The 19,709-nt window shown below is 44.6% G+C and overlaps 1 protein-coding gene across 8 annotated transcripts in view; it reads left to right on the top strand.

Annotated features, from left to right (window-relative positions):
• Positions 1–19,709, top strand: part of STXBP5L (syntaxin binding protein 5L) — a 1,956,595-nt gene that overhangs the window by 1,189,073 nt on the left and 747,813 nt on the right. For all 8 annotated transcript variants that reach the window (XM_085621040.1, XM_085621038.1, XM_085621036.1 and 5 more), the window contains exon 13: positions 18,679–18,746. In XM_085621040.1, the coding sequence (XP_085477166.1) occupies positions 18,679–18,746 (68 nt within the window). The remainder of the gene's footprint in view (positions 1–18,678; positions 18,747–19,709) is intronic.

Raw genomic sequence — 19,709 nt, 5'->3', positions numbered from 1 at the left:
AATCGATTCTGCTCTAGGGGCATATTACCTGTGTGTTATGTATCAGGCAGTCAGTCTGGTGTAGAACAGGCAGCTGTCCTGTGCAGGATACGGATTGGAGTCAGCAGGGCTGGATCTCAGTCATGGACGAACGATCCAGGATAATCCACCGAAGTGCTCCTCTGAGAAACATGGCTTAGAGGCAGTTTCTATAATAAAAGCCTGGTTCCATTCACGCTGTGTCAGAGGTGCAATGCTAACGTGTGTGTTTGTCTTTATGATTCAGAGCTGTCTTCAAATGGGCAATAAAATGCAAGGGCAGTGTGCTCAGTGTTCTTGCAGCCTTTAACAGAATGTACAAGTGTCATAATAAAATTCTTACAAAGAAATATGCTTGCAAGCAGAACACTTTCAGAGTATGTTATCATGTACGTGCAAAGTATGTAAAAAGTCACCTACTAAAAATATGTCAATTTAAACATGTAAGTCAAGATGGATTCTTTAGTGCACTGGCCCTGTTGAACCCCACAACAGTATAGTGGCACAGAGTTTAGTAGGGTCTTGTATAGTGGAGTTGCATAAAGTGGAGAAGAGTGCGGTACAATGGAGCACTGTAGAGTGGAGTGCTGTAAGTGCCATAGAGTGGAGTAAAGTGTAATATAGTCGAGTAGAGTTGAGTGGAGTACAGTGGAGTGGTATTGCATAGAGTGGAGTAGCATGTTGTAGAGTAGAGTGGCGTGGAATGGAGTAGAGTAGACTAGTGTAGTGTACAGTTGAGTAAATTGTTATAAAGTGGAGTGGAGTGGTGTGGCATACAGTGGAGTGGACTGGTGTGTTGTAGAGTTAATAAAGTGTCATATGGTGCAGTACAGTAGAGTGCCATAGAGGGAATTACAGTGTTGTACAGTGGAGTGGCGTGGAGCAGAGTGCAGTACAGTATGGTAGATTGGAGTGGCATAGATTGGAGTAGCATACAGTGGAGTGGTGTAGAGTGGAATACCGTCAAGTGGATGGGGTACAGTTGAGTGGCGTACAGTGGAATAGCGTAGAGTGGAGAAGCGCACAGGGGAGTTGTGTAGAGTGGAGTGGCACATAGTGTAATAGAGTACAGTGGAGTAGTGTACACTGAAATAGCATAGAGTGGAGTGGTGTATATTGGAGTGGTGTATATTGGAGTGGCATACACTGGAGTGGCATGGAGTGGAGTGGTGTAGACTTTAATACTGTACAGTGCAGTACAGAAGAGTGCCATAGAGTGGATCACAGTGCTGTACAGTGGTGTGGGGTGGAGAAGAGTGCAGAACAGTATGGTAGAAGGGAGTGGAGTGGCATAAACTGGCTTAGCATACAGTGGAGTGGTGTTGAGTGAAATGGCATTGAGTGGAGTGGGGTACAGTGGAGAAGCGCACAGGGGAGTTGTGTAGAGTGGAGTGGCACATAGTGTAATAGAGTACAGTGGAGTAGTGTACACTGAAATAGCATAGAGTGGAGTGGTGTATATTGGAGTGGTGTATATTGGAGTGGCATACACTGGAGTGGCATGGAGTGGAGTGGTGTAGACTTTAATACTGTACAGTGCAGTACAGAAGAGTGCCATAGAGTGGATCACAGTGCTGTACAGTGGTGTGGGGTGGAGAAGAGTGCAGAACAGTATGGTAGAAGGGAGTGGAGTGGCATAAACTGGCTTAGCATACAGTGGAGTGGTGTTGAGTGAAATGGCATTGAGTGGAGTGGGGTACAGTGGAGTGGCGTACAGTGGAATAGGGTACAGTGGAGTAGCATACAGAGGAGTGGTGTAGAGTGAGTTGCACATAGTGGAATAGCGTACAGTAGAGTATCGTACACTGAAGTAGCATAGAGTGGAGTACTGTAGCGTGGAGCGACGTATATTGGAGTAGCATAGAGTGGACTGGCGTTGACTGGAATACCGTACAGTGCAGTGGCGTAGAGTGGAGTAGCGTACAGTGGAATAGTGTATAGTGAAATGGTGTAGAGAGGAGTGGGGTACAGTGGAATGGCGTACAGCGGAGCGGCGTGCAGTAGAATAGCGTTCCGTGGAGTGGGACAAAGTAGAGTGTCGTACATTGAAGTAAGGTAGAGTGCAGTGGCATACAGTAGAACAGCGTATTCAAGGCACAGAATGGCAGCAAGGTTTATCAACACTGCACTACCCAGTCTAGTCACTAATATATTATGGCACCCGTATTGCCCTCCTCAAATGACCAGCTGCCACATGGCCACAAATAAAATACAGATTGGACAGAAAGTTGAGAGGCAATACAAATTATATGGTGATATGCCAGTGTTCAATGATAGTTCTTTCACAGGTTTTTTTATTGTGCTTTGAAGATTCTTTATTTCTTATATTCTTTTCACAAGTAGGTACAGCTAACGCGTTTTGCCCTAGAGAGGGCTTTTTCAGGGCAAAGTATTATAGTAAGCACTGTTCTAGAATTCTTCGTGTGAAATGCCAGCATCAAATTGCGTCAATACCGTCCCTTAATCAGTCATATAATTTTATTCAAATGCATAAATTATTGTACTATGGTAGCTTTAGTAAAAACGATTAAGAAATTGATCAGCGGTGTCTCCCTTGTCTGCTCAGGCGCTTTCAGGTCAGTGACTCATTGCGATTAGGTAACAGTCTTCTCCCGTGTACGGTCAAGCATCAACTGTAGAACAGCGTAGACTGGAGTTGCATAGAGTGGAGTGGTTTAGAGTGGAATAGAGTATCGTGGAGTGGCATACAGTTGAGTGGTGTGGAGAGGCATAGAGTGCAATAGCATAAAGTAGAGTACCGTAGAGTGGAGTTGCCTACAGTGAACAAATGTAGAGTGGAGTAGAATAGATTGGAGAGGCCTTTCAGTGGAGTAGCATACACTGGAATGTCATAGAATGGAGTGGTGTAGAGTATAGAAGCATACAGTGGAGTGGGATACGGTGGAGTAGTGCACAGTAGTTTAGCGTAGAGTGGAGTGGTTTATAGTTGATTGGCATGGAGTGGCGTAGAGTGTAATAAGGTACAGTGGAATGGCCTAAATGGAGTGGCATATAGTGGAGTGTGGTACTTGAAACAGATGTGGCCTGAAAGTGGGTGAATAGATGTTGATGTATTGTGGCAGAAACATAAATTATGTGATGTAAATGGTAATTGTTGGTAGTAGGTGTAAATAGTGTAAGTACTGTTAAGCTAATAAGTATTCACATACTTAGTAATATTGTGGCATGATACACTGCAGTAACTTCGCGGTATGCTGTGGTACATGCCATAAAGAAGGCAGTATGTGATTGGCTAATGGTTGGCTTTACAAAACGTAGGAGGCAGCCAAGTTGTTTTCCTCACACTTTGGCTGCCATTTGGGTTAAGGCCTTAAATATAGGTAAGTAGTAGGTTTTATTGTTAGTCCCTACCCATTATCACTTTGCTTGAGTGGTAATAGGTAGAGAAATATATTTATATTGTTCTATGTATTTCTGCAGCACTTTACGGAGAACCAAGTTTTTATTTTAAAAAAGTGAATTAGTGCGGTAATTTGTAGGTATTACCACGGTACTCTGAAGCATTGTTTTGTTAAGAATTAGATATGTAAAAAAATGTCATAACACTGAAGTACACAGTATTTGTCATATATAGTGTAGTACAGTCTATTTTAACTTTATTTAAACAAAATATTACGCTACTCTGTAGATTTAAAAATATGTATATAGAAACGTATAAATACATTTCCCTACGAATTACCAGTTTAATAAAGTAGTAATAGGTAGGGAAAAAATATGAAAACTAATACTTGCCTATATATAAAGGCGTAACGCAGAACACAGTGAAAGTGCACTTAAAACAACGTTACCTTTTGTAAAGGCTGTCATCAGCCAATCACATAATGCCTTGTCATTGCTATGTAGCGCAGTAGTTTCACCAAATACTGTAACATTTTGCAAAACTACTGCGACAGCAGAAATCACTTACTTAAAATGTCTTATAACTTATAAGATACCTACCTTACACACACACATAAAGAGGTTTCTCATACCTTATGATATTTGCCAAGCGGGGTAACAGCTTGCATGGTAAAGGCTGTGTGGAAAAGGCATGCATGGTAAAAGCATGTGTTGTTTTAACATACCTCCGAGATAGGCTTATTTCCTACATACAGATGTGAAGGACCCCTTGATATTCTGAATTGTTATAACATACTTAAAATATGAATTCACTTTCCAGATTTACAGACTATAACGTCTATCGGTTTAACTAGCCTTTGGTTTATACCAGATTAATAACAAAGTAGAATGCCGGATTCAAAGATTAAAAACATATGGGCAAGAAGATCAGACTTGGCACAATGGGGCATTATAGTCAGCTTAGTTATGCAACCTACATGTACACAAACCTTAAACCGAGTTACTGAATTGGCTTTTCTATGTTACAAACATCAAACAGAATCCGTAATAGAAAAGGACTAGAATTTATCTATGACTATGCGAATTTCCCCATCTCGACAAAGAATTGTTACTCCACCTTTAATCAGTTTTAACCGGTCAACTAACATTAGTCCTACACAGAATTCCTAACCTATTATTTAATTCTATGAAGACGCTAGATCAAGAATTTACATTTTGTTCATGTGACTTCACAGGTTTGGAATGACATATCTGGACCTCAGGGGATAATGTCCTTGCATTTTTGGGTATGCATCAAGTAATTTGTTTTCAAGAATCCTGTGAGGCCTCAACATTAAGCTACCTACCTTCACTACGCATGAAATCATACCAACACAAAATACATCCGTGGCTCGAGTAGAGTCCTTCTAACTCTAATCAGTAACACCTCAGCTGTGAAATCCACCATGATTGAACTTAAGACAAATGACATCTTGGAGGTTTCAGTCAAAAAATTCGTAATTCATAATTGTAAATATATATTTTCCACCAATCTTACTAAAGAATAGGCCACGGTGTCTATTTACTCTGGATCAATTGCACCGTGTCCTTGAACGCCATGCGCAGTCTTGCTGCACTTAGTGGTGTTGCAGCCAGTATCTGTTACCTTTATGTAATTCTCCTGGAAATGAAGCCTTTCCAGATATGTGCTTTGGAATACAATCTCCTACTACAAACGCTGCCAATAGCTATTAAAGTAAGCATACTCTAATGTGGAATCGTTCATATGACCTACAGTGATCGAGGCTAGCGAGCCTTAATGGTAGATTTGCAACAGATCAACCAGCTAAACATTTATTTCAGTCTACAAGAGCAGCTAGGACACTTGATTAAAATATTCCAGATTTCACATGTGTAAGGCCTGAAATCTATCCTCGAGCAGAGAGTGATCACATTTGGAAGAAACCACTCGCAATTTAAACTTGGTCAGTATCTAAACAACTGCTCTCTCACTGTTATAAGCAGTAAAAAATAAAATGGAACTCTGAGCTGTTTTTTAAATTGCAAAGTCTTTACAAAGTAGACATTGTCATGAATTATTCGAATTCCTCGACAATTAGTGAAAGTCATACAATGGATTTAGGACTGGCAAGCATTGCTAAACTTAACGCTAAGGTACCTATTATCTAAATCAACGTCTCGAGATATGCTAAAGAAGATTACTTCGCCAAAAAGTTAATAATCAATGTGTTTTTAGACAGTTTTATTGTTGGTGACTTGTGTATTATTTATTGGCCACACTTTTACTAGCTTCTTATTGCTATTTAGTATTCATATTACCTACTGGCGGTCGCCAGTAGGTAGTTATAGTTAGGACCCTGTTTCCATAGGAAATCCGCAACATTCTATTTTGAATAACTTTGGCGCCGGTCGACGAATCCTCGCGAATTTCTCAAAATAGGTGGGCGCTACGCTCCGCTCCTACCCTGAAAGTCTCGGGGGGATTCGTCAAGCGGGGGCTGAGATAAAAGGGGGGTCCCAAAACACGTTTTTCCCATGCATTTTTCCATAGGACCTTTAGACAGGGCTACAGCCCGAACGGCTGAACAGAATTACTAGAAATTTGGCAGAGAGGTAGTCCTCAGGTCAAGGAAGTGCCTTTTGTAGGTTTGGTGTAAATCTGTTCAGTAGATTCTGAGAAAATAGCCTTTAAATCAATATATATATCTGAGCCAGCTTACGGTACGCTTACCGTAAGCTTACCGTACGCGTACGGTGGCGTGCGCGAGCGCGATTCTGATTGGCTGTTACATCTAAGTAAACATTCGAATCGGTCGAAACCAGGAAGCGGCGGCCGCCATTTTCTCTCTCGCACTCTGAGGGGGGGGCTGTAAACAAAGGCAAAAAACATATAAAGGGGCTGTTTAGACAGCGCCCATGCACATAGCCATGTTAGTTGAGTCCTCAAAGATCCCCCAAGGCCAAAAACGGTAAATTTTTATTTTTTGAAAATTTCGCCGATTACGCTTACCGTACGCGTACGGTGCGCTTACGCTAAAAATTTTAATAAAAAAAAAAAAACACTCTGTGCATGGCATATTATTGTCATCACTTACAAATTAAATTTAACAGATTACCTATCACAAGGAAGCGCATAAGATGTCCTCCATGTGCGCACGGTGCGTAACGTGGGCACGCGGTGCGCGTAGCGCACTGCGTGCCCACCTTGCGTGTACGGCACTAACTGCGTAAAGTGGGCGCGCGGTGCGCGAAGCGCACCGCGTGCTCACTGTGCGCGCACGGTGCGCGAAGCGCACCGTGCGCGCACGGAACGAACTGCGTTAAGTGGGCGTGCACGCCACGAATGGCGTAAAGTAACTTAGCATTTAAAAAACCGTACAAATTCACTGAAAAAACCATAGGTTTCACACACGTTATAGTTAGGAATTAGCATTTAAAAAACCTTGCAAATTCACTGAAAAAACCATAGGTTTCAGACATGTTATAGTTAGCGGAAATTTTACTGATAAAAAACCAATGAAATTCCCCCGTTATAGTTAGTGCAGGCAACTATAACTCACGCGACCGCAATCTTCTGCTGATGACATATGTGTCTTTATGAAAAAAAAATATTTGTAATATATGTATAGCTAAAAATTTATGGAAGAAGACATGGGCAAATAAGTGTCTAAATACAGTATTAGCATCAGCAGAGGATTGCGGTCGCGTGAGTTATAGTTGCCTGCACTAACTATAACGGGGGAATTTCATTGGTTTTTTATCAGTAAAATTTCCGCTAACTATAACATGTCTGAAACCTATGGTTTTTTCAGTGAATTTTATATATATATATATATATATATATATATATATATATATATATATATATATATATATATATATATATATATATTATCTACTGGCGGTCACCAGTAGATAGTTATAGTTACAACCTAGTTTCCATAGGAAATCTCAAAATTCTATTTTGAATAACTTTGGCGCCGAATTCTCGCGAAATTTTCAAAACAAATGGGGCGCTCCGTTCAGCTCCTACCCTGAAAGTCTCGGGGTGATTCGTCAAGCGGGGGCTGAAAAAAAGGGGGGGTCCCAAAACGCGTTTTCCCCATGCATTTTTCCATAGGACCTTTAGTCGAAGGTACAGCCCGAACGGCTGAACAGAATTACGTGACATTTGGCAGAGAGGTAGCCATAAGGTCAAGGAAGTGCCTTTTGAAGGTCTCGTGTAAATCTTTTCAGTATTTCCTGAGAAAATAGCATTTAAAAGTATATAAATATCTATACGCGTGCACCGTGCCGTGCGCGAGCGCAATTCTGATTGGTTGTTAGATGTCGGTAAACATTCGAATCGGTCGAAACCAGGAAGTGTCGGCCGCCATTTTGTCTCTCGCAGTCTGACGGGGTGAAAAACAAAGGTGGAGAACGTGAAAAGGGGGCAGGGTGGACAGTTCCTGACCCCCTAGCCTTTGTCAGGGGGTCCCAGAAGGACCCCCAAGGGCAAAAAAAAGATTTTTTTTTTTTTTGAAAAATCGCGGAGTGCGCGCACTGTGCGCGCACGCTGAAAAAACACGTAAAATTTTTTTTACAATTTTTTACGAAAAATTAAGCGAGGTTCGCGCACCGTGCGCGCACGCTAAAAATCCCATATAAAAAAAATAAAAAATACATACATAAATTAGCATTTAAAAAACCTTTGAAATTCACTGAAAAAACCATAGGTTTCACACACGTTATAGTTACGAATTAGCATTTAAAAAACCTTGCAAATTCACTTAAAAAACCATAGGTTTCACACATGTTATAGTTAGCTGGACATTTCACTCATAAAAAACCAATGAAATTCCCCCGTTATAGTTAGTGCAAGCAACTATAACTCACGCGACCGCAATCCTCTGCTGATGACGTCAGATATTACATCACTGATGACATATGTGTCTTTCTGAAAAATAAATATTTGTAATATATGTATAGCTAAAGATTAATGGAAGAAGACATGGGTAAATAAGTGTCTAAATACAGTGATGTAATATCTGACGTCATCAGCAGAGGATTGCGGTCGCGTGAGTTATAGTTGCCTGCACTAACTATAACGGGGGAATTTCATTGGTTTTTTACGAGTGAAATGTCCAGCTAACTATAACATGTGTGAAACCTATGGTTTTTTAAGTGAATTATATATATATATATATGTTTCCACAAATATCCAATAACGTGCGCTCTCAATACCAAAGAATCCACGAGAAAATGCGGTGAAAGGGTGTTTATTCACAACGCGTTTCAACTACAAGAGTCGTGATCAAGACTATTGTAGTTGAAACGCGTTGTGAATAAACACCCTTTCACCGCATTTTCTCGTGGATTCTTTGGTATTGAGAGCGCACGTTATTGGAAATTTGTGAAAACATTGGATTTCCGGCGTGCTCCGCCGGTGTGTGCGCCAACTCCCTTGGGTCCGACCAATCAGATGGAGCAATCTGGAGTTTGAATATATATATATATATATATATATATATGTGTGTGTGTTCGAGTCGGATGTATGACGTTACAACGCACACTTTTACAACGCATGCACTTACAACGCATTTTTTACAACGCATAATCCATTACAACGCATGACATTACAACGCATGACACTACAACGCATTTTTAAAAACTACCGTTACAACGCATTTCCATTACAACGCATACTACCTTTACAACGCATACCATTACAACGCATAATATTAAATTGCATTTAAGGTAAGTATTAGATAGTATAGGGGTAAAAATTACTATTCTAACTCCAGGGGGTGCAACAGTGGGGTAAGTGTTGGATAGTATAGGGGTAAAAATTACTATTCTAACTCCAGGGGGTGCATCAGTAGGGTAAGTGTTGGATAGTATAGGGGTAAAAATTACTATTCTATCTCCAGGGGGTGCAACAGTAGGGTAAGTGTTGGATAGTATAGGGGTAAAAATTACTATTCTAACTCCAGGGGGTGCAACAGTAGGGTAAGTGTTGGATAGTATAGGGGTAAAAATTACTATTCTAACTCCAGGGGGTGCAACAGTAGGGTAAGTGTTGGATAGTATAGGGGTAAAAATTACTATTCTAACTCCAGGGGGTGCAACAGTAGGGTAAGTGTTGGATAGTATAGGGGTAAAAATTACTATTCTAACTCCAGGGGGTGCAACAGTAGGGTAAGTGTTGGATAGAATAGGGGTAAAAATTACTATTCTAACTCCAGGGGGTGCAACAGTAGGGTAAGTGTTGGATAGTATAGGGGTAAAAATTACTATTCTAACTCCAGGGGGTGCAACAGTAGGGTAAGTGTTGGATAGAATAGGGGTAAAAATTACTATTCTAACTCCAGGGGGTGCAACAGTAGGGTAAGTGTTGGATAGTATAGGGGTAAAAATTACTATTCTAACTCCAGGGGGTGCAACAGTAGGGTAAGTGTTGGATAGTGTAGTGTAATATTATGCGTTGTAATGGTATGCGTTGTAATGGTAGTATGCGTTGTAACAGAATGCGTTGTAAAGGTAGTTTTTAAAAATGCGTTGTAGTGTCATGCGTTGTAATGTCATGCGTTGTAATGGATTATGCGTCGTAAAAAATGCGTTGTAAAAGTAGTGCGTTGTAAAAGTTGCGTTGTAAAGGTTGTTCCCCGTTCGAGTCATATGAGCTTCAGATGACACACTGAGCATAGATCGCCATCTGGTGTTGGGCCCGGATGTTTGCACTTGTTTTTGTCTTGGAAAAGTCTTTGGAATTCACGAGATAGGTGACTCCTCCTTTGGATCATGGTGCGCATGGGCATCGGCTCCATCCCCAGATTGTTTTTTCCGCCATTGGGCTCGGATGTGTTTATCGCGCTCCAGTTCGGTGCCGTTACCGATCCAACTTTCGACGCTCAATCCTTCACCCTTTCTCCGATATTGTTTCGATCGCAATCCCTAGTCGTCGCGCATCTCCTCAAGTTCGAAGTCGTCGATTCCGGTCGTCGACGAAGGCCTTCGGGCCTACCTATGCCATTAGATCTGGCTCATGGAAAGGACTCCTTTTAAGAAGTGTCCTCAATGTGGGTCGAAATTCCCACACACAGATCTTCATGAGGTGTGTAACCTCTGCCTTTCACCGGAGCACGAGGCCAGAGACTGTCCAGCTTGCCCCTCTTTCCGCTTCAAGAAAACCATTCGGGATCGTCGAGCTCGAAGAACAATGACTCGCTCGTCAACATCCATTCCCGACAACATCTTCCAGGAGGGCGTTGATGTACCAGAACAGGAGCGGGTCGAAGAAGGCCCCGTCAGCGCCTCCGAAGCCGATGACTCCGACATCGAAGACATCACTCCTGGGCAGCGGGTCGTAAGTAGTGACGTCGACCCCGACCCCCTCCCCCCACCACCGAAAAAGGCTTTGGTAACACCTTCACCTTCGGGCCCAGGTGCACCCGAGACAATACTTCTCACGCCCCGCCTTCGGGCCCGGCAAAGAATTCGACAAGTAAGCCTTCAGGCCACGCGGGATCGAGTCAGCCTGGCATCGGTGCCGAAAACCCAAACCCCAGCACCCAAAAAGAAACCTTCCCCCACCTCCACGTCGACCACTGCCTCCACATCGATGCACTCGGCACCTAAAACCAACGGGCACCGACCCCTCGACTCCGAAAAAGTCGTTGGAACCGAGTAAAAAGACACTGCCGAAAAGTTCACATTCTCAACCTTCGGAACCGAAAAAACCATCGGAACCGAAAAAACAACCGGTTCCGCAGGCTCCGACAGAGACTAAAAAATCTCACGCTTCAAAGCCAAAAGAGCACATATTCACCCCAGATTCGGTGCCACACAAGCCCTTGGTACCAAAAAGGTCAGTGCCAAAACACCAGCCTCCACAAGAAGAGCTTTTTAAACCAGATCCCACCCAAAAAACTCTTCTAAAAGACCCAAAAACAGGTCAACTGACTCTCAGTTCCAATGGACACGCCTCTACCGACTCCATCTCCACCTAAAAAGAGAGACATTGCAACATCTCCTCTCAGACTCCCTTCCCCACCTCCTCCTCCACCTCCCCCACCACACCACTCTCCTATACCATCTCCTCCACCAGTGGATGATGATCACACCTCTGATGACACGGGGGAGGGTGTAGATGATGAACCACTAGGGGGTCCTTGTCCGCCTTATACCCCAAACCCCTGGGACGATTACAATACACCAGATGTCCCTAATGTACCACAAGACGACATCTACCCCTCTAGACCTTCCCCTCCAGAGGATACCATAGGTTTTACCCAGCTCGTTCACAGAGCTGCACAATACCACGGGGTTGATTTACATACAGACCCTGTGGAAGAGGATTTCTTAATGGACACTTTTGATACTTCACACCTCCGTTCTCCCTATGTTAAAAGGGGTAATGAAACATGCACCTGAGGTGTTCAAAGATCCTGTTAGGGCTAGGGTTATTAACCCCAGGATAGAGAAGAAATACAAATCTGCCCCAGCAGACCCCGTATACATTAAGGGCCAAATACCATTGGATTCCTTAGTGGTCTCCAATGCCAGAAAGAGAGCTAACTCACAAACGTCAGGGGACGCTCCACCTTCCGACAAGGAGTCAAAACTCTTGGACGCCTCTGGTAAACGCACAGCGTCACAACCAGCTAATATACCGCACATTGCCAACACTCAAGCTTTGTTAGCCAAATACGATAGGGCACACTGCGACGAGCTAGAGACCCCGTTGCAGCACCTTCCTGACAAATACAAAACCAAAGCCCACGACCTCATAGAAGAGGGTAAGCTCATCACAAACACCTACATTTGTTGCGCTCTAGATGTGGCAGACACCGCCTCCCGAGCCATCAACACAAGTGTCCTTCTGCGTAGACATGCATGGCTATGCATTTCAGGTTTTAAACCAGAAGTACAAACTTCCATCCTTAACCAGCCATTTGATCAGGAGCATCTATTTGGGCCTGCCGTGGATTCATCTCTAGAAAAGATGAAAAAAGACACCGACACGGCTAAATCAATGGGAGCCTTGCAATCGCAAGCTCCCAGACGTTCGTTTTGTCGCTCCTCTTAAAAAGGCACCTCCAGAGGCTACTCCTCTGACAACCCCTCCAGGTCCTACAAGACTCCCAGCCAGACCACATTCACCGGAGGTTATCAAAGAGGAGGCTACAGAGGCAATAATAACAAAGGTAGAGGCAAGACCAACAATACTCGCTCTGCCTCCACCCCTACCCAATGACTTCCCTCCGCTCCCCGCGGATCATTCCACTCCAGTCGGGGGAAGATTGCTACATTTCCTACCTGTCTGTAACAACATCACCACAGACAGGTGGGTGAGACAAATCATTCAATCAGGATATTGTCTAGAACTCACCTCTACCCCCCCAAACATACCACCCAGATAGCGCCCAATGTCACCAGAACATTTATCGCTGCTAAAGCAGGAGGTAATCTCCCTCCTACAAAAACATGCAATAGAACCAGTCCCCCTGCTTCAACAAAACACAGGAGTTTACTCCCTATACTCCTTCATCCCAAAGAAGGACGGCTCCCTGAGACCTATCTTAGACCTCAGACCCTTAAATCTCTACATACAATCAGACCATTTTCACATGGTCACGCTTCAACAGGTCCTTCCTCTTCTCTCACAAGGTGATTTCCTTGTCACTCTAGATCTCAAGGACGCCTACTTTCATATCCCCATTCACACCTCTCAGAGGAAATATCTCAGGTTTGTAGTGGACGGTCAGCACTACCAATTCAAGGTACTCCCATTCGGAGTCACCACAGCACCCAGAGTATTCACCAAGTGTCTGGCGGTTATTGCGGCTCACCTAAGAAGACAGCACATCCACGTCTTCCCATACTTAGACGACTGGCTCATAAAAGACAAGTCATACAATCAGTGTGTACATCACACTCACATCACAATCCAACTACTCCACGACTTAGGGTTTACAGTAAACCACGCAAAGTTTCACCTACAACCGTCCCACATACAACAGTACCTCGGTGCCATAATAAACACCTCCAAAGCACTTGCATATCCCAGCCCAACCAGGTTTGCAAGCATACAAAGCCTCACAACAAACTTTCAGTCGCAACACTCTCTTACAGCTCGAGTGTTCATGCAGTTGATAGAGATGATGGCCTCTTGCATATTTATAGTACCTCATGCAAGACTCCAGATGCGTCCACTGCAGGAATGTTTGGCACGTCAGTGGAACCAGGCTCAAGGTCAGGTGACAGATCTGGTGTTGGTGGATGGTCGCACGCATCGCTCTCTGCAGTGGTGGAACACAAAAAACCTTTCCAAAGGGCAACCGTTTATCGAGCCGGTTCCACAGATTGTGCTAACAGCGGACGCATCGCTCTCCGGCTGGGGAGCTCATCTATTACATCACACCATGCAGGGCAGGCGGACACCTCAACAAAAGTTACTCCACATCAATCACCTGGAGTTACTAGCCATATTCCTAGCCCTAAAGGCATTCCAGAAACAAATATCAGGCAAGGGTGTCCTAGTCCGCACCGACAACATGACAGCATTGTACTACATACAGAAACAAGGCATGACACACTCCCTACAGATCTCTCAACTGGCGCAAAGCATATGGAGATGGGCTATTCCTCAGAAAATTTTCCTCATAGCCCAACATGTTCCGGTGAGTCCAGAACAACATAGCCGATCTATTAAGTCGTCAAACGCAACAGATTCACGAGTGGGAACTTCATCCACAAGTTCTTCAACCATTTTTTCAGATGTGGGGGCAACCAGAGATAGATCTCTTCGCCACACACGAAAACGCCCAATGCCCAAGCTTCGCCGCCAGATATCCACACCCATTATCCAAAGGCAATGCGATATTGATGAATTGGTCAGGCAGATTTGCGTACGCTTTTCCGCCTCTCCCACTCATTCCACTGGTGGTGCGCAAACTGCAGCAACACTCACTGACTCTCATCCTAGTTGCTCCAACATGGGCCAGACAACCGTGGTACGCCACATTACTGGAACTATCCATAGTCCCGCACCAAAAACTACACCTCTCCCCACGCCTCTTAACCCAGAACCATGGAGAGATGAGACACCTGGACCCAGCACAGCTCAACCTAGCGATCTGGCTCCTGAAGTCTTAGAGTTTGGTTACCTAAACCTCCTCCCTGACTGTATAAATGTTATCAGAGAAGCTAGACGCCCCACCACTAGAGCCTTCTATGCAGCCAAGTGGAAACTATTTGTGATATATTGTCACAACACCATCAACCCTTTAGATGTGTCTATTCAACACATCATAGGTTATCTACTGCATCTCCAAAGGTGTAACTTAGCGTACACATCTATTAGGTTACATCTCGCTGCCATAGCAGCCTACCTACAAAATTGACAACACTTGTCGGTCTTCGGGGTACCTGACATCAAGGCGTTTATGGAAGGCCTCAAAAGAATAATTCCTCTCAGGGTGCCACCCTCACCTGTGTGGAATTTAAACATAGTTCTCACATGACTAACGGGCCCTCCCTTTGAACCCCTACACAAATGCGAAATACAATTTCTAACATGGAAAGTTGCTTTCCTAGTGGCTATTACTTCGCTTAGAAGAGTCAGTGAGCTACAGGCACTAACTATTCAAGAACCTTTTTTACAACTCTATCATAACAAAGTGGTTCTCAGACCCAACCCAAAATTCCTCCCTAAGGTTATTTCTCCCTTCCACCTCAATCAGTCTGTAGAGTTGCCAGTATTCTTCTTGCAACCACAAACAGTCGCAGAAAGAGCTCTTCACACTCTAGATATTAAAAGAGCACTGCTTTATTACATTGAAAGGAAAAAACCTTTTCGCAAGACAAACAACTTTTCGTGTCCTTCTCACCAACACATTTGTCAAATGCATACAGATTTGCTATCACAAAGCATAACGTACATTATCTGTTTCTCCTAAAGACCACTCAACCCGAAAGATAGGGGCTTCAATGGCATTTTTAGGCAACATTCCCTTAGATGGCATCTGCAAAGCAGCTACATGGTCTACACCGCACACATTCACAAAGCACTATTGTGTATATGTGCAAACAAAACAACAAGCTAGTGTGGGCCAGGCTGTACTCAAAACACTATTTCAAACTACTGCAACAGATACTGGTGGTCGCCGCTAGGAATGGGTACTGCTATACAATCTATGCTCAGTGTGTGATCTGCAGCTCATATGCCTCGAACGGAAAATGCTACTTACCAGTATGCATCTGTTCTTGGCATGTAGAGCTGCAGATCCACACATGCCCACCCGCCTCCCCGGCTACCTCTATCTGTTCCAGTGCTATCTTATTTAGATACAGCATACATGGGCATCTTTTCTGTTTCTTACAAAACTCCATCATTTCCCTGCTGGCGGAAAACAATCTGAGGATGGAGCCGATGCCCATGCGCACTATGATCCAAAGGAGGAGTCACCTATCCCGTGACTTCCAAAGACTTTCCAAGACAAAAACAAGTGCAAACATCCGGGCCCAACACCAGATGGCGATCTATGCTCAGTGTGTGGATCTGCAGCTCTACATGCCAAGAACAGATGCATACTGGTAAGTAGCGTTTTCCATATATATATATACATATATATATATATGATTTAACCACTCAACTATGGAATCTATGGGCCAAATTCACAAAGGTAAACTGAGACGAAAGTCTAACTTTACGACTTTCGGTATTCACATAGGGCATTTACGAGTAGTAAAGTTAGGCTTTTGTCTCAGTTAAACTTAAGTTTTGGTCTTAAGTTTAACTGAGACCAAAACTGAGACAAAGGTCTAACTTTACTACTCGTAAATGCCCTTTGTGTATACCGAAAGTCGTAAAGTTAGACTTTCGTCCCAGTTTACCTTTGTGAATCGAGCCCAGTATTTTGAGAAGCCTTTGGAGATACAGAGCCCCTTATATGGAATGTTTTGAGGACCGTGTATAGAGACTAAAACGCAATCTTTTAGCTGACCAGTAACTAGGGTCAGACGAGGGCACTGGCTAAAGCAGGCACAGCAGTTTAGATCCACAAGGACTAGACATGTGTCCGATTACAAGGATAACCACTATATAAAAAGATCCGCTGATATAAATTCATCTTACATGGATATCCTGAAGACCTGGTAGGGATCCGCCTCTACTAAACCGACGCTGGGCGCGCTTGGGTTAAAGCAGCGGTACTCAAAGTACGGCCCGCGGGCCAGTTGCGGCCCGCCAGCCCTTTCCATGCGGCCCTCGAGTAAAACAACAGACAGTTGGCAATCAACTGCAATTCCGCCTGTTGTTATTCCTCGGGGGCCGCATTCAGAAGCATCCGCAAAACCAGTGCCTCGCAATTTTCGGCGGCGGGGGGGGGGGCTTGAATCTTTAAGCTATAGGCAGAGTGGAGCTGATTTCGGGGGAGGGGGGGGCTGAATCTTTAAGCAATAGGCAGAGTGGCGCTGCAGGGCCTCTAGAAGGGGTGAAACAGCGAGGCCTCATTAACATGCAAATGGTCTTTTAAAGACCTGTGAAGTGCTCGGGTGCGGCTGTGGCCCGGAAAGCTGTCTCATCCCGAGCTGCCACACAGGTGGTTAAATGATTGTACATAGATATTCCTTCTTGCCACATACTGCTCCAAGCAAAGATGTGAATAAACATGGGAAATGAAGCATAGTTTAATTGTCCACTGATGTTGCTGGACTGTGCTTGTTTCCATTTTACAAAAATAAATGACAGTAAAATATTTTTAAAGTACGTTTGGCCCATATTCAGGGGGCTTGTATTTGTGGGCTGGCAACTGCCAAAGATCACCGATGACGTCAAAAATCAGCACACAGAATCTAATCTTCACCCAGTTACCACTTACAGAGCAGCATGGCCTGTAGAACTTGGCGGGTTTTAGAATGGGTGCATGTTTAATTTTCGTCACAAGGACAATGAGTTCTCAGACAGAGAGAGGCAGAGAGATGTAGAAGACGAAGACGGAGGGAGAGGGAGAGGGAGGGAGGGAGACAGGGAGCGAGACAGAGGGGGGGAGACAGAGAGAGGGAACAGAGGGAGAGAGAGGGAGGGAGACAGCGAGAGGGAGGGAGGCAGAGAGAGAGAGAGACTGAGAGGGAGGGAGACAGAGAGAGGGAGACAGAGGGGGAGGGAGACAGAGGGACACAGAGGGAGACAGGGAGACAGAAAGAGGGAGACAGGGAGAGAGAGAGGGAGAGAGGGAGACAGGGAGAGAGAGAGGGAGAGAGGGAAACAGGGAGAGAGAGAGGGAAACAGGGAGAGAGAGAGGGAGACAGGGAGAGAGAGGGAGACAGGGAGAGAGAGAGGGAGACAGGGAGAGAGAGAGGGAGGCAAAGGGAGGGAGACAGAGGGAGGAAGAGGGAGGGGGAGACAGAGAGAGGGGGAGACAGAGAGAGGGGGAGACAGAGAGGGAGGGAGGGAGACAGGGAGGGAGGGAGACAGGGAGGGAGGGAGACAGAGAGGGAGGGAGACAAAGGGACACAGACAGAGGGAGACAGAGAGAGAGAGGGAGACCGGGAGAGAGAGAGTGAGACCGGGAGAGAGAGAGTCCCTGTTTGGCAGTATGTTGTATGACCAAATGGGCTGCTCTATATGAGACAGCACGTTGCGTACGATATACTGTCAAACAAGGACTCGGGGAACTTTCATTCGCATACTACTGACTGTGTGAGCCTCTGAGGAAGAGAGTCATCGAAACGCGTCGGGCTCAGTCAGGTGTGAATAATTACAGGCAAGCGCGACGAACCATACCTAATAAAAGCTTGTGGGGAAAAGCAGCTTGTGTTCAAGTGCGGTTCTTCTGATGGACAAATCCCCAATGAACTGTATACATGTGTGTGTGTGTGTATGCTGGGTCTGGTGGCTCAGTGGACGAATGCGTCCGCTGCAGGGGTCTGTGTTCAACCTCATGGTCAGTTTTTTTTGTTGCTCTAGCCCCGCCCCCTCCACCACTGACCCCGCCCCCACCGGTGCGGCCCTCTGCCACAAACCACACTGTAAATTTGGCCCCCGAGAGAAAGTTTGTGAGTACCCCTGGGTTAAAGGATGGAGAGAGCATTGCACTGCACAAGTAACAAACCTGTGCTCATTTTCCCACCTTTATTATTGTGACCAGTATTGTTTTAATAAATCACAGTGGCTAAGATACAAGGATCTTTTCTCATAGACTCTCCCTGTGATCTGTGTGCTCAGCATGTCTTATCTGTTCCCCTCTGATAGATGAATATCCTTAGATTAAATGTAATCTCCCACAAATGACCTTTTGACCTTCTCTTTCAACGTAGGAATGGCCAATCAGCGGAGGGACGTGGAACCTCGGAACACAGACCTATCCAGAAATTATTATCACAGGGTAAGAGACATAAACAGCTTTTTACACAATTATATTGAACCTGTTTCTAAAGAAAATGGATGTGATGACATCATTGAAAGTGGCCTCTGGTTTCTTGTCATTGAAATATTACAGTTTCAGAGCTGGCAATGTTTTTTCACTTGTAGTATTAAGATTAAGGGTCGAAAATGCATAATAGCTTGTATTTATTCCTTGATGAATTTTTAGACGGCGTATTGAAAAATATGAGAAGTTGTTTTTTTCTAATTATTTGATGGTGATGTTAGAACCACTGTTGGAAACACTATGTGGCTGATATTATTGGGGGTTTCTAAAGCCCTTGTTTACCAGGAGGTCGATATTTTTTTTTTTTACCGAGTTTTATATAGCGCGAACTTGACCGGTATCAGAGCGCTTTACATAGCACCAGTTGCATTACATGAGCACACGTTCATTTTTGTAAGGCACCGGGAGATAAGTGATTTGCCCAGAATCACAGGATGTTCAGCGTGATTGCCGGACCCAGTTCCCCAGATTGGAGGTCGACCGCCCTAGCCATTATAGCAACTCCTCTCCGTTTGGCGTTAATGAGTAGAGAAGGACAGGGTCAGGGGGGCCTGGCCGGGCAGGTTGGGCTGGACGGAGTGTCTCTACCGGAGTCTGACCGAGGGAGCTTTGCATAAGGCAGGCCTCTGTCTATAGCCGCAGAGTGGGCGGCTAGCGATGGACCGGGCATAGGTTTGCGCTCTGTACCAGCACATACATATACAGTACAGTGCCACCATTACAACAGAGACAACGAGCAGCAGTAAACACATCAAATGTTAAAGTCACTGGGAGCCCTCGCTTCGTGGCACTTCCGGGTTCTACTTCCAAGAAGTGAACTGCACAGCGCCTTGTTCTTTTAGCAGACGGACATTTTAATTGTCTTTGTGTCCCTGGCTGTTAGTTGTGCTCCCACGCGCGGCTCCCTCCCGGTTCCAG

Source organism: Triturus cristatus, chromosome 8 (genome assembly GCF_964204655.1).
Source record: "Triturus cristatus chromosome 8, aTriCri1.1, whole genome shotgun sequence".
Taxonomy (NCBI): Eukaryota; Metazoa; Chordata; class Amphibia; order Caudata; family Salamandridae; genus Triturus; species Triturus cristatus.
The sequence above is the reverse complement of the archived record's forward strand: the minus strand, read 5'-3'. Positions and strand labels throughout refer to the sequence as shown.